The sequence below is a fragment of the Podarcis melisellensis genome, assembly GCF_964234715.1.
Source record: "Podarcis melisellensis genome assembly, chromosome: 1".
Lineage (NCBI taxonomy): Eukaryota > Metazoa > Chordata > Lepidosauria > Squamata > Lacertidae > Podarcis > Podarcis melisellensis.
In genome coordinates, this window is record NC_138528.1 from 85,673,637 (window position 1) to 85,700,378 (window position 26,742).

Below are 26,742 nucleotides of genomic sequence, written 5' to 3' on the forward strand. Positions count from 1 at the left end.
AGGCATCTCACTAAAATGGCTCGCTGTCTGACAGATGCTTTTACCCAGAGCCCACTTGCTAGTAGGTAGAATGTTGCTGCAACCTAAGTGTCTGTGAGAAAAGCTAGCAAGGTTCTTCCTTCAGTGGCTGTCCCTAGGATGTTTGAGGCAACATCCGACCCAGAACTTGCTTTGCTGGTGGATTAGCAACGGAGACTGGCACCCAGTGGTGCAGTGAAGAAATGAACCTTTAAAATAATAATCCTTAGTCTGAGGCCCCATCTGCACTATACATTTAAAGCACTGTAATTCTACTTTAACAGTCACTGCTTTCCCCAAAGAATCTTGGGAACTGTAGTTTGTTGAGGGTACTGAGAGTTGTAGGAAACCCCTGTTCCCTTAACAGAGGTACAGATACCTGAATGGTTTACCAATCAATCCCTGTTCCCAGGGAACTTTTGGGATTGTATCCCGGTGAAGGAAATAGGTGTCTCTTAACAACTCTTCATGGGACACGGGTGGCGCTGTGGGTTAAACCACAGAACCTAGGACTTGCCAATCAGAAGGTTGGCAGTTCAAATCCCCGCGATGGGGTGAGCGCCCATTGCTCGGTCCCTGCTCCTGCCAACTTAGCAGTTCGAAAGCATGCCAAAGTACAAGTAGATAAGTAGGTACCGCTCCGGTGGGAAGGTAAACGGCATTTCCGTGCGCTGCTCTGATTCGCCAGAAGCGGCTTAGTCATGCTGGCCACATGATCCAGAAGCTGTACGCCGGCTCCCTCAGCCAATAAACCGAGATGAGTGCCGCAACATCAGAGTCGGTCACGACTAGACCTAATGGTCCGGGGTCCCTTTAACAACTCTCCATATCCTTAACAAACTACACTTCCCATAATTATTTGCTAAAGTGGTATAATAGTGCTTTAAACATGTGGTGCAGATGTGGTCCAAGAACCAAACGCTGCCTCCAGGGGATCAGTATTTTGCAGTGGAAATTCAAGCACATGTGAGAAATTTAGGTTTGTGCAATGGTGCAGCAAACACATTTTTTTTTTTTAAATGGACATTTCGCAGTTTGGAAAGCGATGGGCAAATGCACTGGTAAGTGTGGGTTGAATAAACAACAAATGGGGAGATGTGTAAACTTCATGCAAGCAAAAAACAGAATGAATGCTCGAGAAAGACAGGACAAAGTGGAAACAAATCAGGATGAATGCTCAATGAACAGCTTGTATGGAGGAGCCCAAAGTTGATGCAGGAGGGAGATCCGTGTTCATTGTTATGTACCTTTCTTATTCACATACGGGGGCGGATCTGGTTTTTCACAATAAAATGTGACACGTAATGGGTGAAGGGAGCTGAACCTTCCCTTACTATACCTCTCCACACTTTGTGGCTTTGAGTGCTTCTCTCCCCAATGTGCCCCTTTTCAAGTGCTGAAGCTGGACTGGGAGAAAAGTGCCTGAGAGCAGCTGTGTGTGTGTGTGTGTGTGTGTGTGTAGGAGGGAGCAATCGGCTCCCCACACTTGTGTGCCCCTTTTGATGTTAGCATTAGTCTCACCTGCATTTTATTTGTGAAGGGGGAGGCATGTGGAGAATCAGCCACCACACCCCACCACCCCGGCTTTGCCTCCACCCCCAAGCTTCTCTCCAATCACAGGGAAGCAATTTTGCTGCACTTTAAGGATATGCATTATATATCGGCTGGTGCTTGCTGATGTTGGATCCTAGAAATCCTTAAAAACGATCTCATTTATTTGTTTTTGAATGATATTTATGAGTAGCCTTTCAGCTGAAGTACCCAGAGCAGCGTACATCGAACTATAAGAAGACATGATAATTAAAAGCCTTCAATAAAACCAAAGAGCAGCAAAACATTACATGGCATAATGTTTCAAAACCAGCTGGCACCTTGGAGCTGTTCCATATGTCGCATTTTGCACTCTCAGATATAAAACACAAATTCATAGTGTCATTTGTTTTTGTTTTTTAAATTGAGCTCAAGAGTGTAAAATGCATACTACCGTATTGGCCCGAATATAAGCCGCTCCCTTAAACTTGGAGGGGGGGGGGAGAATTCCAAAAGGCACTCACCCAATGAAGTGCAATCACACAATGGGGAACACACACACACACACACGGCTTGCCCAGGGAGGGTTGGGGGTGGGAATCAAAAAGGGATTAACAAGCACCCGTCCCATTTGAGGTAGAAAAATAATTTGGAGTAGAAATGATATACAGTTGAAAAAGAAAACTAAGGAACCGGGGGGGGGGGAGTCACGGGATTTGGAGAATCCCATTTTATAAACTTTTCCGGGTCGGAATTTGGAAAAAAAAAGTGTGGCTTATATTCAGGCCAATACAGTAGCTAGGGGATGAAAATGCTTATTGGGCCTCACACATAGGGTAAAAAAACTATCATTACATACTTGGGGTCCTTTGCTTTCTTTATGTGTTTCTTTGTGCAAAATGAGATGTGTGACGTGCTGTTGGATCTCCCATGTCATTCAGTTTCTCTAAATTCTGTGGATTTCCTGGCTGGCAAAAAGGAGTTTGTCCCTGGATGTGTGGAGAATTCCCATTATTATCAAGGAGCTGCCACATTGTCTTCATCACTCCCTTTCTGGGCTTAGGTAGCATAGTAATAACAATAACAATAAATTTATTATTTCTACCCTGCCCATTTCGCTGGGTTTCCCAAGCCACTCTGGGTGGCTTCCAACAGAAGGTTAAAAATACATTAAAACATCAGTCATTAAAAAACTTCCCTAAACAGGGCTGCCTTCAGATGTCTTCTAAATGCTGTATAGTTGTTTATTTCTTTGACATCTGATGGGAGGGCATTCCACAGGGTGGGCGCCACTACGAAGAAGGCCCTCTGCCTGGTTCCCTGTAACCTCACTTATCGCAGTGAGGGAACTGCCAGAAGGCCCTTAGCGCTGGACCTCAATGTCCGGGTTGAACGATGGGGGTGGAGATGCTCCTTCAGGTATACAGGACCAAGGCTATTTAGGGCTTTAAAGGTCAGCACCAACACTTTGAATTGTGCTCGGAAACATAATGGGAGCCACTGTAGATCTTTCAATAGTGTCGTGGCAGAACCACTTCATTTCTCCGGAGAGGTTTTGTCACTGCTTGGGTAGTGTGCTGCAAGAGTAACAACATGCATTAGATGAGGTGGATGGGCTCTCCTTGGTGATAAAAGCAGGGACTCCACAAACTCTGCTTAGTAATTTCTTAATCCATTCACTGGTTTCGAAATGGAGAACTTTTACTTCTTTTAACAGCGCTGTTGCTCTTTCCTTTCCTCCCTGCAGCCTGAGGACCTTGAAGCATCCACATCCCACACCTTCAAAGTGAAGAGCTTCAAGAAAGTGAAACCATGTGGGATATGTCGTCAGGCTATTACCCGGGAGGGTAGCACCTGCCGAGGTGAGTGAGGCTGGGCGTGGAAAGGTTGGAATGTGAAATATAGCTCATTTGTTGGGTGGGGAAGGAGAGCTGCTTCAGTTTGGTGAACAAACTGTATAATGGTACTGGCCAAAATATGTAGCACCCTGGACAATCTTCGTCATACTCATCCAAATGAAGAAGCAGTGTTCAAGAGTATAGTGTGAACACACATGAGGCCACCAGCTTGCTGAAACAAAGCAGATCTAGATCTGGGTCCTGCTTCCTGGGTAAAAGGTGGGATATAAATCTGAGATACAGAGATAAATTCTAAGCTATAGCAAGGAACAGTGATGTCCCCATTTTACAAGTGTGGGGAGGAGGGACCATGTGGAGGTTCTAGAGCTCCAACAGATGTCCACAGATGACTGCTCAATCAATGATGAGCTTCTAACTTACTACCATGTGCGTGTAACCATGTCCGTTACACATTCTGTCTGTCTATAGTATCTGACCATGCAACAGAGCAGACACTCGTAGATATATGGGAGAGCATAGGCACGCTGAAATTCACTATGTGGCTAAACACTAGAAGTGTCCTGCACCCATATGGCAATACTGCGGTAAGTTGACACAGGGTGATTGTGAAGTAAATAGTCATTTTGTAGCCCCTGTGGGTAATTTTGAAGCCAGTGGGGAGGCGGGAGCAGAGGTGAAATGATGCAGATAATGCATTTTACCATAACGCTTCATGGTGTTTCCAAGGCTTCCTAGGTCTTCTCAATGGTATTTCAGTGACTGTAGTTTTGCAGTTGGCCACAGGATGTCATACTTAGCATCTACTACCTTTTCGTTCCATGGTAGCTATGTGTGAATGAAATGGAACCATTGCTTGGTGCAGTTAATTACCCGCATTCAGTTGTGGCAGGAAAGGTGCCAGAAGGGGTATGTTGGTGACTTTCATAGCACTCCATTCAATTTCCTTACCAGGAAAGTTTGGATATGGTGTGAATGTGGTGCATAATTCACTTCTGGTAATTGGCAAATTAGGAATCTAAAAGCAAAGTCTGGGGGACCATATGCTTTCAGGTCTGTGAATAGCACAAGCACAACCATAGAAAAATGGGTGCAGAATCATCTTCAGACATTCAGGTGCTTTGGCACTTACACCAATTGATTGGACGGATACATGATGAGACTCAGCAGTTCATTCATTCATTCATTCATTCATTCATTTATTCATTCTTTCATTTTATTTGTTTGCTACTTTCCCACAAAAAACCCCCTGCACATAGCAGCCTGCAACAAAGAAACAGAGTTGCATTTCAAATGAACACTATAAAAACAATTCCATAATAACATAGCAAAATAGTAACAGCAACAATTTCATAATAACATAACAAAGCAATACCATAGTGACAATTTCATAATAACGTAGCAAAACAAAAATACAATAACATACAACCCTCCCACATTTCAGTACTATAAATATAACAAGATTACTTAAACAACATGTAGCATCCAGTAGCAAAAATAACAAGGGAGCTTTACAGTTTCACCTTAGTCCTGGAAACACCCGTCCCATGATGTTGCTCCCATATGAACTTTCTGAACTTTCATAGGAAAACTTTGCCATGCCAAGCAATCACGGAATGTGGGAAATGGGTTTCTGAGGTGGAAGTGATCCAGCATGCTAGCTGCACATGGTAGGAATTACAAATGAACATAAACAACACACAGTGGGCTTAAACATGTGGTAGATGTAATGTCTAGACCAGACTTGGACACTTTTGAAGGGTGTGTGTGCAATCTTTAGCAAAAAGTATAGAAATGTGGGCTTCCCTGAAACCTATATATTTAACTATAATACTGCTGTTCACAAAGCATTTACTCATCTAGGTGCTCTGTGTGTCCGCTAACATATTTTGTAAAGATCCTTAACCCCTTTGCTAGCCCACACATGTGCCGTGTGTTCATGTGAACCCCAGGAATTGCTGAATTGGTATGACATGGAGTATGGACTTGGTAAATACGGTAAGCACTTAAAAATGTGATGGGTTGCCTTTGTAATAGATTTTCATGTTTCAGTGTCGCATTTATAATGATTTGGTATTAGGTCCTCATCTGCTGGCAGTGACTTCAGCTTTTATCATGCCCAATAGATAGAAGAACATGCTTTGGAATTCTGCAATCATGACCCCAAAAAGAATTATTGCAGGCAACTCCTGTAGCTGCAGGTTTAAGCACTTGTAGTCTGTTCCTTGTAGGCTGTTCTTTGAGAGTTTTGCAGCTTAGTACAGAGCGTGGTGAAGATATCCCCATGCAAAGTCACAGTTTGCTAGTAGGGTATTTCCTTCAGAGCCACGTTACCTATTGCAAAAAAGATGGCAAAGTGGAAACATGAGTGATTCATGCTCCTTCCTCACCTGCACTTTGACTTGGGAAGTGGGACTTGGGAAGTGGGACTCTCATGCACAATGCATGAGATCCACAAGTCCCAGAAAATAAATGCAAGACGCACCCTTGTTCTGCTTCCTTTTAACATGTGGACCAGCCCTTATGGTACAAGAGGGGGGCACCCACTCTTAGTCTTGTGAGCCAAACATAACATCTGAGCGCGTCAACTGTCGATGGAAGCAGAGCTGCAAAAAGCAGCTCCTTGTGGGCTTTACATGTTTAGGGGACTGCTGAAGAACAAGTTTTCCCATGACCCGTGGAGTAGAGGATGAAGGGCTGGCTGCGGTAGCAGTGATGTGGACTCTTTGGATTTCAAACATAGGTAGTCACAGGGGAACTTGGTTTGGGCTGGGGAAGGAAGCAGTGTAGTTCAAGGTGGCAGGTGAGTGGCAAGAAGCAGAGGATGGAGTGCAGTGGCAGGACATGCTGGTTGCCTGGTTGGTTGTTGGGAAGGGGGAAAAGGTAGCTGAGTTGGGAAAGTACTCTATGCTTGTAGGCTACATGGAGATTTTGGCAAATGACTTTTAGGCTTTGAACATTCTAGCCTCTGATAATTCACTGTTATGTTCTAGAACACACTGAATGAGATAGGCCAGTGGTGGGTGGCATGCAGCTTGTCAGGTGTGGGGAACCCGTTTCAGCCTGAGGGCTGCATTCCTTTCTGGGTATCCTTCCGAGGGCCAGATGCCAGTGGTGAGCAGAGCTAGAGGTAAAAGTGGACGGGGCAATGAATGTGACTCTTAGCTTTGTGTTTTTGTCGGCATCTGTCTGCCTTGTAAGACAATGGGGACAAAGTCAAACTGCTGGAGAATCACAGTGCCCACTGTGCCTGCAGAGACTGGTAACTTGTAGCTGCTGCCTCCTATGTTGTTTTTGCTGCGTTAGCAGCACCTGAGTGATCTTCCCAGGGTGTACAGACAACAAGACAGCTCTCTTAACTTGTTGATGTGCTCCAAAAAAAGCAGAGTAGTACATTTGACACCAGCTTGGCTGCAGCAGTTGCTGGAAGGGGGCATACAAGGCACCTTGGGGGCTCCACTGCAGCTTTTATAGATTCATAGAATTGTAGAGTTGGAAGGGACCATATTTTGTCCTTATCCTTTTCTCCTACTGCAGATGTCCTGCAAGGCAGCTGGTTCGGATTTTTCCTTGGAGATTACTCCTCAAGCCCTTCTCACAAATGTGTATAGTTGCAATGCAGCGGAGGTTAAGGATTAGAGTTTCCCTTCTCCTAGATGAGCTACCTTCCTAGGTTGACAAGCCCCACCTGCCCCTCACTCCTCACTTCCCTCTACAGCACATACAGAAACTGCCTTCTTGACTGTTGGACCCTCTATTGGTCTCATTGGCTCAATCTGCCAGAGCCTGTTTTCACATGCAGGGGAAGTCCCTAACTCACCGAGGGTTTAAGACCCATTGGCCATGCTCACCTGAGAGCATGTGGTTAAGAGCGGTAGACTCGTAATCTGGGGAACCGGGTTCGCTTCCCTGCTCCTCCACATGTAGCTGCTGGGTGACCTTGGGCTAGTCACACTTCTCTGAAGTCTCTCAGCCCCACTCACCTTACAGAGTGTTTGCTGTGGGGGAGGAAGGGAAAGGAGAATGTTAGCCGCTTTGAGACTCCTTTGGGTAGTGATAAAGCGGGATATCAAATCCAAACTCTTCTTCTTCACCTGGTTTAGCCAGCCAGTTGAAGACACTTCATGGGGTGTGGCTGCTGTCACATGCTGATAGCTTCTAGGAGTCACAGGGTGGGGGACCAAAGGTGGACAAACTACCCCAGAAGGAACACACTGTGTCCCCCACCAGAGGTACTATCCCTCCCCTAACACTCCACACAGAGAGAGCCGTTTTCTCTCACATATCCCTTTCTGTCCTCCATCCAGGAAAACAAGAGACATTATAAAATTTCAGGGACACATTCTAGTCAGGCAGAACATTTTGGGCAGGAAGCTTGGGGAGAGTTCAAAGGGTCAGACAGAGAGGCCTGGAGGGCCATATCTGCCTCTAGAACCTGGGGTTTCCCATCCCTGTCATAGGCTAATTCCCACTCTTAATAATTCACTACAGCTCTTTTAACATTTGCTGCTTCTGTTTTTAACACTCTTTCAAGAACAAGTATGTGATACCCCCTAGCCTTCATCTGGGCCCTCATACAGTCCAGGCTAGCTATACAAGTTGGAACATATCACACACATTTAAAATAGAAGCAATGAATGTTAAAGATCTGGCAGCACTTTCTAGGAAAGAGCTGGGATGTGAATTGACCTACTGTGTTTCATCAAACACACACACACACATGCACATATATACCATCGTATTTAGTAGCCCCTTAAAATAAACATCCCTTCCAGAGCACACTTTAATTATATTTGCTTAGGATGTTGCTGCCATGTTTGAAATGCTAATTGAGTGAACACTGACAGCACACAATTCTTCTCCCCCCTTCCCCCCTTCTGGCGCCTTTGAAATCTGCTCTTGACTGATTTTTAGCCTAAATCAGGATCCATGTACGCCCCACAAAGAGAGCTTTCCAGCTAAATGTATTCTCTTAGCCTCTCTGTTTTTGCTCCATGCGTGAAAAGACGCAAAATGCAAAGTATCTCGGCTCACAGCTGCAGTCCATGTTTCATATTGGAGGCATGACTCCTTAACACCAAAGCCCTATCTCTGGCTCTGTCAAAACCCCAACCCAGGCCCATTTTGAAAAATAAAAAGCTTCCTTTCACCCAGTAAGACAAGGAGAGCTTTTCCTGCAAGCTTGGAAAGAGCTGAGATGGGCACCTGGGGTTTATTATTATAAAGGTTTGGGAGAAAATGTTTAGGGAAATAGCCCACCTGCTTAGGATGGAACAGTTCCCTCCTCTGTTGGAAGGCCTCTGCTTGCCCTCCCGCTTTTTGTTACATTCCTGCACATAACACATTACTTAAAACGTTAGGTGGGATAAGAATTGACTCATGGCTGAGGCCCTGCAACCCTTTGGCTTTAGCAGAAGAGTCTGCTTTTTATAGTTTTAACTTGTTTATTTATTTTACTGTTTTATATATAGTTTAGGGCTCAAAACATTCACACTGCATTCAGCTTGTGAGTGGTTCATCATCGCATAGCCTTTGACTTTGCACCCTCTCCAAACCTTTTGAAAGTGAGTTGAGCGATAGCATGCAAAATCATGGCTGCCACTTTGTGATGAATCACTTCCACATCTTGTCCATGTTTTGAACACAGGATGGTTGTGTGAACTGCCCCTCGGCGGTCTCTGTGGAGGGCAGAGCAAGCAGTGCATTTCAGTTTAGTAACTCTTAAAAAAATAACCAGAGTCTAAGGTGGAAAAGAGAAAGAAACTTGGAGGCATTCATTCAAACCATCACAAGTTACAGTTTTAGCTAAAGGTAGCTCTGATTGTTTCATATTTGTGTAGTGCACTGCTCTGTAAGTTTAGAAACTCCTGCACTCTCAGCCAGAATGGGTTTTGTCGCTGGTAGAAGGATGGTCTCTGGGAGGGGAAGGATTATTCTGCACAAATAACATGGATGAGTAAAGTTGAGCAGGAGGTTACTGCAGGAATGGGAGGTCATTACCTTCCCGTCTTGCATGTGACTCAGAAGAGCGCACATGTGCCGGAAGGAATGGGATGGCCCACTGCAGACCCCAGCAGCTCACGCTGTCAGTCTGACACAGCTGATACAGATCAGGTGGAAGTCACTGGGCAGCGAGTTGTGTTCATATGTTCAGCCAAGTTCTTTTTATCGGACCTGGTCAGGTGCACAGTTCTCTTTCCGATGTCTCAGACAAGGAGGAAATGCTTATTGAGACTTCAACAATGCCCGCTTCCTGTGTTCCCTCAGGCAGGAAACAAGCGCAGCAGCAGAGAATGCCTGAGGGCTGATTAAGCCACCAGTCTTTGCTTGGAAATCTGGGCTGATTCAGGCTTCTCTCCCTCCATTGCATGGCGCTTGCACGTCCTACCCTGGCTGCAGTGTGGAAGGGAGCAGCCACAGCCCCTCTTGCATCTAAGCAGGAAGCCCCAAAGAAGGCACTTCAATGTTTTAACCTAATGGCATGTTTGCTGCAGAAAGTCTAGCTGAAATTGTATCTTCTTACCATGCATGTGTGCACATACATGTAGTCTGGCTTGTTCTGCAAACCAAAATTTCAGTGGCACATCCATTAAATTAGAAATATTTGGGAGAGCATAAGTGGGCTCCACCAGGGGTCCCCACTTGCTACTTTGTGAGCTTCTGTTGGTGCTTCTTTTCTGAGCATGAGCACTAGGAAGCCTTTACCGCCTGAGATAAATAAAGCCTCTGACAGTTCTGCTGCTCCAGAGGGGCAGAGAAGGTGGCGGAAGTTGGGAGAGGAGGAGGAGGTGGAAGATGATGGGAGCTTTCAGGAGAAGTCCATCTTAGTCAAGCAGCTGGAAGTTGAAGAGAAAGCTTCAGAAGCAGGAACACAAAACTTAAAGAGGTTGTCTTCTCCAGCTTTTGATAACTCTCCAGAAGCAACCAATCTGAAAACACGGATGGTGAAGGTGGCTCATATGTCCTATTATATTTGTGTAGCATTGATGTGTATGTTTTCGACTTTATAAGCCATTGTTTACTGAAGCTAGGCACAAGTCTTGCCCTTCCCATCTTTTTCTCTGTGCTGTGCCACTTTTTGGTTTGTTTTGGTTTGCGCAAAGTGTGTGACAACCTTTAATGTTGCTTGCCCTCCACCTTTGCTTGCAACGTTACCTGAGCTCACATTTAACAAAGGGGGAAGCTGAAGGGCGATGACTTGTCCCACCGAGGATTGGCTCATACATGAGCGTGCATCACATTTCTCAACATGTGGGTGAATGTATAAATGGATCCCATGGTTTTCAAAAGATGAGTGTCTTGAGATAGTTTGAGGTAGTTTGGAAGTTCCATTTGCGGTCTTGGATGTGAGCTGACTCACTGAGACTTGCTAGTCATCACTTGATGGTGCAGCGATTAAATTAGGAACATGGATATAGGAACTGAATTCTTCTAAAAGCTGAAACCCAGTATTTTGCCTGCTAAACAACACTGATTTCCTGTAACTTGCCTATTTATGCGTCAGCATCTCATATGACCCGAAACAGCACTTGCTGCTTCCTGTTCTGCTGGAGAGCTAATAGCTGCTGGTTTTATTTGCAAACATTTCTTGGTCATTAGTTGCATTACAAGCGACTGGACTGTATCAGAAATGAGAGCTTAATTTGGGTAAAATATTAACAAATACAAGTAGTTCTGGAGAAGTTCTCAGATGCTTGTAATTCCAGAGTGCTTTTCTCTACTCCCAGGAGGCCATTACTGTCCATTTCCAGATAAGAATGGTAAAGCTTTATGCCAGCTAAAAATGCTGTAGAAAAACAGTTAAAATAAACAAGAATAAATGAATTCAAGAGGAACGGAGCTGCTTCTCCTCTGGCTTTAAGGACTTGGCACCAATGGGAATTTGGATTACCGTACCTCTTGGCAGTTCTTCAGCGATTTGGGTTCTCTGAACCTTTCAATGTGCTTCCCTTTGAGTGGCTCTTGGGTAGCATGGAGAAAGAGAGAAGTTATAATGTTGCAGTGGAAACAGGATAGCCTTTATCTGACTCTTTCTGCAGTGCCACTGGCAGCTGCTAAATGGAGTCTGTTCCCTCCTCCTGCTCCTAACCAAAGTTAGGAGAATCTGGAGATAATAGCCAGATTCTCAGGATGAGCAGTGATACATGAAAAACAGGACATATGGAACCGCTCTCTGCCCCCACCCACAATGCAATGCCATTTTAAGTGGCCACCCAAACACTGCATGCTAGTGTGTGCCAGGCTAGAGGTGGTGCCATGGTTGCATCTTATCATAACACAGTTCCAGTCATTATGCCATTGCCATGCTCCACTAAATTGTATGGCTGGAAAGGACCCAAAAGTCATCTAGTTCATAAGCCAGCACTTGACACAATTGTATTTGTTTGCTTGCATAATGTATATCCTGCACCTTCAACCACTAGGGATACTCGGGTGCCCAATAATGCATACAGCAACAACAATTAAATCTGCAAACTTATAATTAATTGCAGTAAAAACAAAGCAATACAAATAGTAGCAAATGCTTAATAATGGCAGTCATAAAATTAACCCTACTGCTTGCAGTTGGAAAATCCAGATATGATCAAACACAGCACTAAGGTGTCTTATTTTTATTTTCCCAGATATCATTCACTGAGCCCTCACTCAATTAAGCACCTTTTTCCAACCTGATCTTTTTGAGTTGGAGTAGTTTGCATGCAATTGTGTAATGGCGATCTTCTTGCGATGAATAACTGCTGGTCTTGCAGCAGCTGTTAGCAGCCAGATGTTCTATAGGCAGGCACATGATGATGTGCTTGGGCAGATCCACCTCCATCCTACCCTGAGTGATGTAGTGATTGTAACCCTTCAGCACTGCTGCACTTTTTAGGCAGTAGGTTGGTGCACAGCACCAGCACCAGCAGAAACTACAGCACAGGCTCTGGGCTTCATTGTCCCCACAGTGCATTGTGTTACAGCTTTATGAGTAGCCCTGAGATCCTGCATGCTGCTTGGCTGGTGGGCTGTCTTGGTGTCATTTGGTTTTGGCATATTTGTAGATTGCCTTGGGTGACCTATTTCAGAAAGACCGCATAAAAATGTTAAAACTAAATAGCTTTGGGTTTTTAACCTTCCTGTTCATTTCTAGTTGCAACTGGCCATTATGCACCTATTGATTAATCAAAACAGAATTATACACCTATTAACATGCCTCTCAAAAACAACAAAAAAAAACTCCTTTGAATTATGCAGGCCTGAAGACCATAACAGTCCAGAAGAAGAAAGAAGCTTGATGGTTTGCATAATTCTAGTCATGATGGTCATATTACTCTGTCTTGAAACTTGGAAATATTAAGTTGGCTGTGTTGACAACTGAGGTATTTAAGAAAAATTGAATGCTGGGGGCTTGGCTATAAGCCTTTACAAAGGAATTCAGTGAAAATTCCTCAATTCTTGTGGGGATAGGTGTGTGTGTGTGAGAGAGAGAGAGAGAGAGAGAGAGAGGGAGAGAGAGAGAGAGAGAGAGAAATTGACTGGAATCCACCGGCCTCTGTCCACTTCTGATTAGCTGAAAAGGTTGGTAGGAAGGCTCAGGATGACTTAGATAGTTCATATAGGAACCTATACACAGAGAGATTGCGTATAGAGCAGGGAACTGAAGTGCCCATTTCTAGGCCTGTTCAGCTTTTCAAGATTAAGTATACATGCTATGGTTAAGATATGACATTTGGGTGAATATGTATTGCTCTGGAATCATTTGCTGGCTGTCACATTCAGTGTCCTGACCCTGAAGTCCCCCACCCTTTGACTCATTTTGCAAGCAAAGGCAAGAACCCTGGAAGAGATATTTCAATATTTACATATGTTTGGATTGCGTCCATACATTTTTGTTGAAAACAAAGCTGTCAAAAGATATCTGATATTGTTTTAAATTTTTATATATCTTTTTCATTTGAGTGACTGTGGGGCCCCTTTTCAGGACCAAGGTCCTTTCAAACCCACTTTCAATAAAAAATTGTAACAACATAATTAAAACCACTTATAGATTAGAACTTTTTAAAAATTTAAAAACCAACAGAGCAGCACAAAGCAAAAACAGCATATGTGATAACATGACAGCCTCTAACATCAGATACCATTACAATAGCAATAATAAAACCAGGTTTTAAACCCTATTGGCTACCTAACCAAAGGTGGATTGAAAAAAATATATATTTAGGGCCTACCTAAAATAAAACTGGAAAGGAGCCGAACATAACTCCTGGGAGAAGGAGTTCCATAGGTGAGGGATCACTGCTGAAAAGGTCCTTCCCTTTCCTGCATTCCCTCAAGCCTGATGGTACCCAGTGGTGCACCTGCAAGATGGGCAGGCTCATATGGATGCAAGTAACTTGACCCCTAATCATTTAGGGTTTTAAAGGTCAGAGTCGGCACTTTAAATTGGACTTGGACGTTAAGCAGCAGTGAGTTCTTCTGAACAACAGAGCTAAGGCTGCCAGCATAGGCTCACTTCCTTGGGAGTCTTCCCTTTTGTCACTTTTGCTACCTCCTTGGGAGTCTTCCCTTTTGTCACTTTTGCTACCTGCTGCAAATCTTGTTTCTTTTGAGTCCCTCCAGGTGTCCCTTTTATTCCGCATGGGGCGATCACACTGCTTCATTTTCAGTCAGTGCATATCACATAATTGTTCTGGTTTATTGTTGTTGTGCTATAGCAATAATGTGGTAACATTGGGGAGGCATTGCAGAACAAACTAAAGTATAATAAATCCACTTTAGATAAGGCTAAGCAGAACAAAGAGAGTTTCATGGATAAGATTCAAAAACTGTTGGGAGGGGTAGATCAGCCCAGATACTGATAGCCCACTTCCCAGAAAAGTACAGTTAACAAGTCTGGACTTGGCTGCATTCTTGTCCCAAGTCTCTCTCTCTTATTTTTTTTTTTTTAAGAGAAGGACAGAGAGGGCTGAGGAGAGTCCAAGTGCCCTGGCTCCTGCTCCTCTTCTGCTCACTGCTAGGCCAGGTTTTCTCTACTGTTCAAATCTTGGCCTAAAAATGCAAAGGTAACATATCCTGTATAGCAATCCCCTGCTCCTGTAACCTTTCCTTGCTAAGAACAATGGCTGTCTTGTGTATCAAAGTAACAGATGCTGTTTCTGGCAAGGGCTGCAGCCGCCAATGTAAACCGCTCTGGGGTGATTGAACTTGACCCAACCCAAGGCTTTGCTGGCAACATACCAAAGTTTTGGGCTTCACAGGGGTGGGCTGGGGAGGAAAGGGGAATGGAGTGGGACTTTGCAGTGCATAAATCTGGAAATGTTGCCCCTCGACAGGGCCACGTCCCCATCTAGAGTGAATTCTGTGCTGGTGTGCAGCACTTAATCCGGGTTAAAGTAGGTGCTAGTTCGACTTGACACCCAGCTATATTCATTCCCATTATAATAAAAGTCAGTGCCTCCGTATTAAACCATATTCCCCCGGAAAGAATTACACAGCAAGAGAGTCTTTTTAAACTGTACATAGCCATAAGATTTATTAGGAATAGTGTAGAGAACCAAGCGTCCTCTTTCTTATCATCTGTACCATGAATAAACAACAGGCTCTTTACCAAAGATGAAGCTATATTTTGATTGATTTTTTTAAATGGCTGGTCTAGTACTACTGCTGTAAACTCAAGTCTCCCCTCAGCTGTGCAGGGAGATGGCTTTAGGGAAATCTCTTCTCCCCTTTAAAGCCCCAACACACGCAGACACCTACCTTCAAAGTAAGAACAACAGTTCTGGAGTACCTTATAGGACCATTATATGGATTTATGAGAAAATGTTCACAATGTGCTTTGAAATGCTCTATAGCCAGATTGGTGTACATACACCGCAAGATCTCTTTAGCGAAGGCAAAGTTTGTGCTGGATGTAGTTATGTGCATTAGAATCTCCTCTTTGCTAAGTGCTCATCCAATGGAGCTCGAGATCAGCTAGTGACACATTAAATATTAACAGAGCAATAAACCTTAAATGCATATCTTCCCCCACTGTCAGGGTGAACATCTTGTTTAGCAATGAAGGCCACCCAGGAAATTCACCATGGGCCAAATGATGATATGTCACTTGTATATTGTCAAAGTAACTCAGCCACAAAAATCTGAAAAATTGTGCTTGTGTATGTTGTTAGTTACCAGGCCACAGTTGGGTGGAGATGCAGGGCTGCTTCTTTGTCAGAGCAAAATTAGGAACTAAACCCTCAAAATCATGCAAAATCACAAAATGCTATATCATGTTTGCTTTTTGTCCTGTTATTTCTGAGCCCCATGGAAACAGGACTAATTGATTACACTGGTCAACAACAAATTTGTTGTCTGCATTTTTTTCAGTTGATTTAGGACGAATCTGATGCGCTGAATCCAAAAATCACATTGGTTTTGCTCAATCAGGTCAAGTTTTTGAGCTATGGCCACATGTCTTTTTTACGTTTTTGTTCACATGTATGCTTGTGTGGAACATTTTAGAAGAAGTTGGTGGGGGTAAAATGCCATGTTGAATAATTGTTTTGATTGGAAATGATTATTTTAATGACAAGAAGTATTCAGGTCCGATAGTTCTGGGTGATTATGTCGAAAAGGCATCAGTTTGAAGTCATAAAACCTCTAAATCTTCCATAAATTGGTGCGGCAAAGCATAAAGTTGCTTACCATGCTTATTTGGGTATTAAACTTGGTGACCAGGATAAAGCTTGGGTGCCACACATGGTGTGCAAGGCATGCACTGAGACTCTACGTGGGTGGACCAATGGCAAGAGGAGCCTGAACTTTGGAATTCCCATGGTTTGGAGGAAGCCAACAAACCATGTCACTGACTGCTACTTCTGTGCTGTTGATGTGACTGGGATCAACAGAAAGAACCGGAGCAGCCTCAAGTATCCTGTTCTTCAATCAGCACGTCGTCCTGTAGTGCCTATCTTCGGAGAACTTCCTGACATTAGTGACGAAGATGCCTCCAGTGTTGAAGGACATGAAGAAAAAGAAGTGGTTCTTGAAGACGATGCTCCACATCGATTTTCCCAAAAGGAGTTGAATGATCTAGTTCGCGACCTCGGCTTGTCAAAGGACTCTGCCGAACTGTTGGCATCCAGATTGAAGGGAAAAAAACTCCTCTCTGACAGTGCTCGCATCAGCTTCTTCCGCAACAGGAATCAAGAGTACCTCCGTTTTTTCTCGGAAGAGAAGGACTTGGTGTACTGTGCAGATATTGCACAGCTTCTGCTCAAGCTTGGAGTGCCACAGTATGAACCCAAAGATTGGAGACTGTTCACTGACAGCAGCAAGCAATCACTGAAATGTGTTCTGCTACACAACGGCAACCAGTTTGCCTCTATACCCCTTTTTTTTTAAAAAAAATAAATTTTTATTCAGATTTTCACAAATTCATACAAAACACAAACAAAGAAAAAACAAAGTAATAAGACAATATAGAAAAGAAAACACAAACATAAAACATATATAAATTCTAATTTTTCTTTCTTATAACTTACTTTCCCGACTTCCTCATACCTCCCCTTTCTGTATTCTAATTTCTGAGGAAATTTTCAGCAAATTCTTCCCATACTTTTGGCTTAATTTTAATATTATTTTGTTTCTTTAAATTTACCCTTACCGCAATTAACCCCTTATTTTATAATCCAGCGTCTTTCTAACATTCATTAATTTTGCAATATTTCTTTAAATATTCTTTAAATTTTCCCCAGTCCTCTTCCGCCGTATCCCTTCTCTGGTCCCGGATTCTGCTCGTCATTTCCGCCAGTCCCATGTAGTCAATCACCTTCATCTGCCATTCTTCCACGGTGGGTAGATCTTGCGTCTTCTAGTACTTTGCGATGAGTATTCTTGCAGCTGTTGTAGCGTACATAAAGAAAGTTCTATCCTTCTTTAACACCAATTGGCCCACAATGCCAGTTTGGAGAACTATAAAGCGGTGAAGTATGTGCTGGAGAAAATTGGTTATGATCAGCATAAGTGGTTTATTTGTGTTGACCTGAAGATGGTGAACTTTTTGTTGGGACAACAGTGTGGCTTCACCAAGTACCCATGTTTTCTGTGCATGTGGGATAGTAGGGACCGTGCTCAGCATTACACGAAGAAGGACTGGCCTGTGCGGGAGGAATTGGTGCCTTGCAAAGAAAGGAACATCATCAATGACCCTCTGGTGGACAGAAACAGAATACTCTTCCCACCGCTGCACATCAAGCTCGGCTTAATCAAGCAGTTCATCAAGGCTCTGGACAAGGATGGTGACTGCTTCACTTACTTGTGCCAGGCTTTTCCAGGATTGACCATGGAGAAGTTGAAAGCTGGCATCTTTGACGGTCCTCAGATCCGTCAGCTCCTCAGAGATCCAGAGTTCGGAAGCTCAATGAACGAAGTGGAACTGGAAGCGTGGAAGGCATTTGTTCTGGTAGTGAAGAACTTTCTTGGCAACAATAAGGCCAGAAACTACGCAGAACTTGTCAACAACACGCTGACTGCTTTCAGAAACCTGGGCTGAAACATGAGCGTCAAGATGCACCACCTATTTTCACATATGGACCGGTTTCCTGAGAACCTGGGTTTAATGAGTGACGAGCAGGGGGAGAGATTCCATCAGGACATGAAAGAGATGGAGACCAGGTATCAGGGTCGCTGGGACACAGTCATGATGGCTGACTACTGTTGGACTCTGAAGAGAGACCTCCCTGCCACTGAGCATTCCAGGAGTTCCAAGAAACGGAAGTTCAAGCCCTGAAGTTTGAAAAATGGTGAAGCAACATGCAATTTACGTGTACTTACCTTTATCAATGCCCACCATTCAGTTTACAGTAATCGATGTTTCTATCAGGTAATCAATATATGTTGTTGGAAAAACATTTTTTCTCTTAAAAACATATTTAGGATGATATGTGTTGACAAAAATCAGCTGATAATGCCACAAAAATGTAATCGATTTTGTCACAAGATCTGATTTTTTCAAATCAACATAGCTAAAAAACCTGACCTGATGGAGAGAAACGGATGCCATTTTCTGATTCAGCAGTGCAAAAATACCCTAAATCAGTTGTAGAAATCTAGACAACGTTCAAAAAGTAAAAAAATTGTTGCCCAGTGTTATTTGTTTTGTTTTTCCTGTGAACAGAAAGGGGTAGTATTTGGGCATGTTGGGTGTACATGGGGTGAAGATGGGTGGGTGGGAATAGAGCACATCAAGTATCTATACATATAACTACTACCAGGTAACAGATCTTCCATTTTTGGTATATCTGGTGCCTGAGTGGTGAGGCTTAGTAGACCTGGCCTTTGAGTAACTCGTAACCAGCTCTCCCTCTCCATGGTTTCTCCATTGGTAGACCTCTCATTCATTGGGCACACTTTGTGTTTTGATGATGTCCTTCTTCTCTTTTAAAAAATTAATCATTTTGAAAGAATAACAATACTTCAAATACAAAATGCAGAATTGGTATTGACTCCCACCTCTGCCATGGTTGATTTTGTTAATTTCTTTTCCACTAAATATTCAAATTTCCCCCATATCTTATTTTTTGTCAGTTTTATAATAAAAAATTAATAATAATAATTTATTATTTATACCCCGCCCATCTGGCTGAGTTTCCCCAGCCACTCTGGACGGCTCCCAATCGAGTGTTAAAAACAATACAGCATTAAATATTAAAAACTTCCCTAAACAGGGCTGCTTTCAGATGTCTTTTAAAAATAGGATACGTACTTACTTCCTTGACATCTGATGGGAGGGTGTTCCACAGGGTGAGTGCCACTACCAAGAAGGCCCAATATCTCAATATTTCTTACTGCTGAATTTAATCTTTTATTGTTAACTTTTTAATGTGTTTACAGTAAGTTTCCAAATAATCTTGATGATATCCTTCCATTTGCAAATGAAATACTCCATTCTTTCCCTGATTTTATTCACCCATCCACCCTTAATTAATTGCACTGCTGCTGCAATCAACTTCACAATTCCATGCATTTCTCCTTAAAAAGCAAAACAAAAACCCAACAGGTCAGGATAACAAACAGCACTGGACTGTGCTGCCGGAATGCCATACAGAACTCCCAGCAAAATGGATATAACAGTTACTTTGCAAGACTGGCTTAAATCATGCTCTCGGCTACAGTCCCCCCTGCCCCTGTGATAAATGGACCACAATGATAGCTCAGTTGGTCTCCTAACAATGATAGCTCAGTTGGTAGAGAATGAGGCTCTTAATCTCATGGTTGTGGGTTTGAGCCCCATTGGGCAAAAGATTCCTGCGTAACAGGGGGTTGAACTAGATGACCCTCTTGGCCCTTCCAATTCTACAACTCTAAAAACTTTCAGCACTCTTAACAAACTACAGTTCCCAGCAGGGCCGTCTTTAGGTTTGATGAGGCCCTAAGCTACTGAAGGTAATGGGGCCCTTTATATGTCCAGCTGTCCTCTGTCAGCAACAAATTATAACTGTTTTTTGTGTTGAATGTATGCTATATGGTAATTGATGGACCTAATAGGTATCTATTTGCACATAACAAAATATGTATTTTATCAAAGTAATTGTTGAACTGAAATACAATTAAGAAGAAGTATATTAATAGTGAAATACAATTTTTTCCCTTTAAATTTATTTGGGGGGCCCCCCCAGGAGAGTGGGGCCCTAAGCTATAGCTTGTTTAGCTTATACGTAGCTTCAGCACTGGCCCAGCATTCTCGGGAGGAAGCCATGAAACTGCTTTAAATCTCTAGTGCAGCTGAGGCCTTACTTTTTTGGTTCATCCAGGGGAGGCAGGCATTCCCTTGCCCCCCTACTCCAGATTCCTATGACTGGTCCAGCAACTGGTGGCCCTGTAACTACACCTGGCCAGCAGATGGTCACTGTTGGTTTGCAAGCCATACTATGGTTCTTCAGCAGTAAGCTACAAATAATATACAAACGATGGTACCGCACGGCACATAATCTAGTGCAACATATTCCCCTTTGCTGTCTTCACTGAGACTGTTCCCACAGCGGAGGCAGAAGAGGATGGGTATGGCTGACTTAGGCCTTAAAGCAAGATCCTGGGTATGTTTAATCAGAAGGAAGCTCTGTTTGCTTCAGCCGGACATTTCCTAGAATATAAGGCAAGCGTGGTGTGGTTATTGGCATGTTCTTTGTACCAGGACAGTAGTCGGGTGCATTCCATTCCTGGCTGGCCCTTTCCTTTGGTAATTGTGGGCTTGTCCCTGCTACCGCTTGTGCTGTGCTTTCTAGGCACAGTTCCGAGAGGTTTTTTTCTTTTGCAGCACCACTTTCCCTGGGAAAACCTGTTGTTTACTGGTGGATCGCTGTTTACAAACCTGAACTGGGTTTTCTGCGAATTGGTGTTTGTTCCGATTCAGCAGTAAACAGTGGGTTTTCCTGGGGAAAGTGGCAGGATGAAAGAAAAACCCTTTGGAAACCCTTTGGACCCATGTCTAGAAAGCAGGAACAAGCAGAAGAAAACATGGGACAAGTGTGGGTGAGCCCCCTCTCCCTGTGTGTGTGTTCCATTCCCTGTCTCCTCTGCTTGCCTTGGGGTTCCTTTGCCCTCTGTTGTTTTGACTGTGGCAAGTTTGGACAGTCTCTCCAGTGCTTGATCTCAACTGGGGTAAGGAGTCCAGTTCTGTTGATGCAGTTATTCTTCCCCAGTGGCGGCAACGGTTGGCTGGCTGCCTCTCTTCCTTCTCTTTCTTCACTTCCTCCTCCTCCTCTTTATATTAAACATGCTTGTGCTGTTGTGCACTGATAGGAAAAGAAAACACTATATTAAAAAGTGTGACAGAATGCGTCAAAGGAATTTTTAAAAATTATTTTAATTTCAGCATTTGCCTTTTAAAGCAATGGTGGGAGGAATCACACTGCAGGACCCATAGCTGCTTTGAGACCATTTGGCAGAAAGCTGGGATACAGATTTATCAAATAAATAAATAAAATAAAAGCGTAGCCTGGCACTCATGGAAGGCAGTGCAACCAGGAAATGTTGGTACATCTCCACCCACAATAGCTCCTCTTAGCTGCTGTAATAAAGCTTTGCCACTTCCTGATGGATAGGAAATGTACTGCATTTTTTTAAAAAAAGTGCTATGAACCAAAGAAGAATGGAAGAACAACAGGAGAAGTATTGGATTGCAACAGTTTGGCAGTGATGTTGTTTCAATTCTTTGTAATATCAATGAATGAGTGAATGAATGATGCAAATTTGAAAGAAAAGGGGCTGGTGTGAAAGCAAGCTGTTATTTGCCTCCACTAAGTTTAAAACTTGGACAGCACCGTGTATGTTCAATATGGAATAAAATAAATTATGCACCTAGACAATTCAGATTGTGTGCCAAGAAATACTGAATTCTACAACCTAAATAATTTATGGTTAGGCTTGTCCACCTTTGGGCATTTTTAGCTGTTTATCCACTTTCCCTCCATTCGGTTTAGACCAGAATAGACCACATCTGCATGTATTTGAATTTGTATAGGAGGAACAGCTTCAGTCCTTATTGCTCATAAAAGGCATTCCTTTTAGTGTTTCCCTGCCCCAGAATTGTGCAAAAGCACACAGCCAGGGACTTGTAGATTTGCTTGTGCAGCATTTGGTTTTTGTGCAAATCTGATATATGGCTATGCTCCTTTCACGCCTTTCTGTTGAAAAAAAGAAATGAAAGCAATTGTACATTCTCAGCACCGACTTTTCAGATTGCTGCCCAGGATATCTGGTACAGAATTTTTTTAATGTGGTTTGCTTGTGCAGTTTTCTGTTTTTGTGCAAATCAGAGGGATTGGGGGGAAAAAAAGAACCTCTATTCAGGAGCATACCAGTTATGAAGTGAAAGCATTGAAGAAGTAGTAGACATGAAAAGGGGAGCAGCAGAAAGTGACAATTGATTCACCCACCCCAAAGCACCAAAACCCCAAGTAGTACAAGTGTGCATTACTTCTCTTTATTTTGCATAATTTTCAGTCTCTACCCCCCCTTTTTTTTGCAGAATTTGATTTTGTTAATAATGAGGAGGAAGAAGCAGTTATGGAAGGTTCTGATGTCTCATGCCCACCCCCTAGAAATCTTATTCAGCCACCATTCCAGCAGGCACTGGTCACACATTTCTAAGAGCAGCTATGTAAAATGAAATCTGGGATTTCTTTAAAGAACTCTGAAGCCTGCACTCAGTATCACATTCTGTGCCTTTTCTGTTTGTCCTTGTGCCATGGGAGCATACACAGAGCATTGCTATGTAAGGGCTAATGCGCCTCCATGCATGGTACTAAGCTGGCCTTGCAAGTTGGGTTGGGAGCTCTCTTTCCCAGACAAAATTGGATGGCACTGGGAAGTGATTTTTATCAGGAGCTCAGGATCTCTACCAGTGTGCTGGGTTAGGGAGGCAGGGAGAACATGTGCTTGTGGAATTAAGGCATTCCCATGACATTCCATGTATGCATTTATTGTTCAGGAGTCCACCATGCTCCCCGTCCCACATGGAATGTTTTATAGAAGGTACTTTGAAATGCACATAGTCTCCTTGCAGCGCTTTCGGTAACTGCTCTATGCTCACACAACTTCAAAACCTTAGAGAGGAGCAAAAGCAATGCATCTGGCTTTGCTCTATCTTGGGCTTTTCTTTTTTAACATAAAACATTTTTTAAAGCCTCAAGGCAGTTTAAGCATGAAAAAAATAATCTCCCCCCTAGTCCCCCCCCTTCACTTCATCCTCAAGCTTGTGAGGATTTTGATCACACAGAGCCTAGGGCTTGCCGATCAGAAGGTTGGTGGTCCGAATCCCCTCGACGGGGTGAGCTCCCGTTGCTTGGTCCCTGCTCCTGCCCACCTAACAGTTCGAAAGCACGTCAAAGTGCAAGTAGATAAATGAGTACCGCTCTGGCAGGAAGGTAAATGGCATTTCCGTGCGCTGCTCTGGTTTGCCAGAAGTGGCTTAGTCATGCTGGCCACATGACCCGGAAAAACTGTCTGCAGACAAACGCCAGCTCCCTCAGCCTGTAAAGCGAGATGAGCAACCCCAGAGTCGTCCGCGACTGGACCTAACGGTCAGGGGTCCCCTTACCTTTACCTTTATCATCTGGGTGAAGTTTGTTATTACATTCTCCTAGCCTTTCGGCTAAGATGAGCTGGTGTTTTGTAGGGCTGGTCTGGGGGATGATGGTGGCTCTCAATATACTTTTGAACTCCTGTTTCCATTGAGCCCATGTGGAAGAGATGCAACTCAGGGACAGACTGTTTGCCTAACTTGCAGAAGGTCCCAGGTTCATTCCCCCACATCTTTAGGTGGGATACTTATGCCTGAAATCCCAGAAAGCTGCTGCCAATCAGAACAGACGCTACTGAATTCGATGGACCCAGTGGGCCAAATCAGTATAAGACAGCGGTTTATATCCCTAGCCAGTATTGCCAGGGGTTTGGGATGATGGGCTCTGAGGTTCAGCAACATCTGGAGGGCACCAGGTTGCCCACACCTCTTGTAGGAGATAGAAAGCTGGACTTGGACCAGAGATGGCAGTGGTTTGAATCCTTACCTGGCTGCAAAGCCTGCCCATGTCTGCACAGCTAAGCAGTGGTGGCAGATTTCTAGTTAAAATATGTTCAGCTTCAACTCTCAACCACAGCTCTTATTAGAAGGGATAGGAGGCATAATAAAGTACTCACCTTTCTGCTCATTTTATGATGTGAGTTGATTGGGAAGAGCTTGTTATCATGATGCCAACTAGAGCAGTCTTTGGAACAAGGGGCTTCTCCATGCTTGTGTTCAATGTGGATAGTAAGCTTCCCATAGCTCCTTTAAGCATCCATTGTCCATTTTACGTTCTCCTCCAAATCACTGCCTTTCCACGCTTTCCCCTCTGTCAATCTAGATTTTCTTACACCAGGGATATTCTGAAAAGGTGAGGGTATGAGGAAATCTGGATTGTGGGAGGGGGAAGTGTTGGAAGCAGTGATTTTGAGGGAGAATGTTATATGGACAGCAGAGAATGAATGGAGGCACAGGAAGCTTGCCATCCATATGAAGTAACAGCATGAATGAGTCCATAGTCTTCCTCTTTCACTTGTTGCTGGTCTTACCTGAGTGGAGACTGCTGGGGTTGGCTGCAGAGGGCAGTGAGCTCCACATTAGATGCGGATGCCAAAGAAGCCACAGTTCAAAAGCAGAGTGGGATGAGAGGCCCTTTGCTGAATCATGGTACAGTACAGTACTTTCAAATGTAACATTCCTTGTGAATTGGTTTGTTCCTTGTGAATTGGTTTGTCTTATTGGTTAGTTGAGCAGACTAGGACTTCAGTGGTTGGCCTGGAGCAATCCTACTTCCATGTCCTCAGTTCTTCTTCTGCAAAATAGGAACAAAATGGGCTCTTATGAGGAAATGGATTGTAAGGACTTTCCCAGCCTGAACAGCCAATATAATAAAATAATGACTTTGCTGCCTTGCTGTCCAGTGAGCTTTTGCAACAAGCATTTGAACAAAGCAAAGCAAGGTGAGATGAGAAAATTAGGCCAAGAACGCTCATCCTTTTGTTTCCTAAGCTGGTTTTTTTTGGGACAGTGGGAGGAGGGAGGAACAATCCCCCCTTCTTTTCTTTTTCCTGGTCCTGTTCCAAATCCATACAACCGTAAAGTGATGCTGCCTCCTAAGGAGGGGAGCATAGCCTGTACATTTTCAACATTCTTGCTGGAGTTAACGACTTAGAAACATGACTCCCCAAAAGAGGGAGGGCTCGGCCCATTTGTGTGTGGGGTGTGTGTGTGTGTGTGTGTGTGTGAAGTTTAGTCACGAAAGGAGGGGTGGAAATAGGAAAAAAATGCACAGCTCAGGGCAGCCTCTGACAGCGCAGTGGGCTGGCAGGCAGCTCCCAAACAATGTGCTTAGTATTATCCCCAGGACTGGAGCTGTCGGAGCGGGCTGGCGCGTACCTGTGCAGCCTGGGCTATCTTTGGCTAGGTGCCAGCGTGCCGAGAGGGTTACTTCCCCCTCCCTCTGCCTTCCCTCCCTCCTGCGTGTGGTGTGTAGCCTTTCTCCCCCTTCTCGCAGGAGTTGTTCAGAAAGCCTGGAAGCGGCTCCTTTTGTAGCACAGTCTAGGGTTGGGTGGAGTTTTTTTTTGGTGATTTCCCCTCCCTCTTTTTTTTTTTTTTTGGAGGGGGGGATTTGCTCATCTGTTCCTTCTTGCCTTGCTTCGTTTTTTCCCTGGGTGAGGCCCCTTTTCTTCCCCAGTTTCTTGAATGTTTCGGTTTGAAACGTAAGATTTCTTGTTTTTCATTTCTCTCTTCTTCCACCCCTCCCCGCTCCTATTCTGTTTCCCGTACAGGTTGCAAGCTCTCCTGTCACAAGAAATGTGAAGCCAAGGTAAGAGAGCGCCTTGTTCCTACTCTCATTGTCTTACAACAACATTGCGGTTTGTGCTACCTTTTCCTTCTGTCTGATGTGAATCTTCTTTGAAAAGTCATTTGGATGAGGAACAGGGAACTTCTGTTGCTCTCCTTTTCCCTCTCCTTCTTTCTCTTTCTCTCGCCCTCCTGCTTCTGTACTTTGTTGATCTTTTTTGAAAAAGAAAATGCTGTGATTGTTCCTCAAGGTGAAATTTGCCAGGTTCCCACCAGGTCTGGAAGTTCTTATTGCAAACTCTTGGGGAGCACCTCTGCCCTGAATTGCTTGCAAAGAGAGGAGGGACCTACCTTGATCTGCAATGTTTAATGTTTAATTTCTTTTTTCCAATAAGTCTTTTGAAAAAATTCTTCCCGGGCCAGCATTATGGCGGTCTGCCTCATTTTCCCCCCTTTCTTTCTTCCCCTCCTTCTTTTTTTTCTTTCCCCAGAGGAGGCTGCTATATTAGCAGGAAAGGTTTGCTAAAGCTCTCAAGGTGAACGATCTTTCCTCATCCACGGGCAAGGCTATAAAATAAATGCAACCACCTGAGTATTATTCTGTCCTTGCTAACTCACTTTAGGAGGTCGTATGCCCTTTGAAGCAGTCAAGGATGCCTGGGGCAGTTGAGTTGAGCTACAAAAGAATCTCTCTCTTTCATGCTCTGTGCTTTAATAAGATCCATTCAGTTTGGCTCTTGATGTTAAGAAATGCTTTATCGTTCTTATTGTGGGTGCTGCGCCTCATGCCATCCTTGATGTATTATTCCCATTTAACAGACTGGGCTTACAGGCCAACGGATAGTGACTTGCTCAGGACTGCCTAGTGAATCTGGGTCTAAAGTGGGGCTTAGATTGGAAAATCAGCCCACCCCTCTGTCTCTGTTGGATTGCATTGGTTCTTAGAAGCCAGGCAGACCTAGGCTCAGCGGTCCATGGATAACATCAGTGACCTCCACAAAGTAAAGA

The 26,742-nt window shown here is 43.9% G+C and overlaps 1 protein-coding gene across 16 annotated transcripts in view; it reads left to right on the forward strand.

Annotated features, from left to right (window-relative positions):
- The window catches only part of TNS1 (tensin 1), a 323,516-nt gene that overhangs the window by 96,765 nt on the left and 200,009 nt on the right, over positions 1-26,742 (forward strand). For 14 of the 16 annotated variants that reach the window (XM_081885288.1, XM_081885304.1, XM_081885307.1 and 11 more), the window contains exons 2-3: positions 3,296-3,410; positions 25,719-25,756. In XM_081885288.1, the coding sequence (XP_081741414.1) occupies positions 3,296-3,410; positions 25,719-25,756 (153 nt within the window). Of the gene's footprint in view, positions 1-3,295; positions 3,411-25,386; positions 25,416-25,511; positions 25,602-25,718; positions 25,757-26,742 lie in introns of those variants that run through there. The other 2 variants (XM_081885300.1, XM_081885298.1) reach the window with 2 other exon arrangements.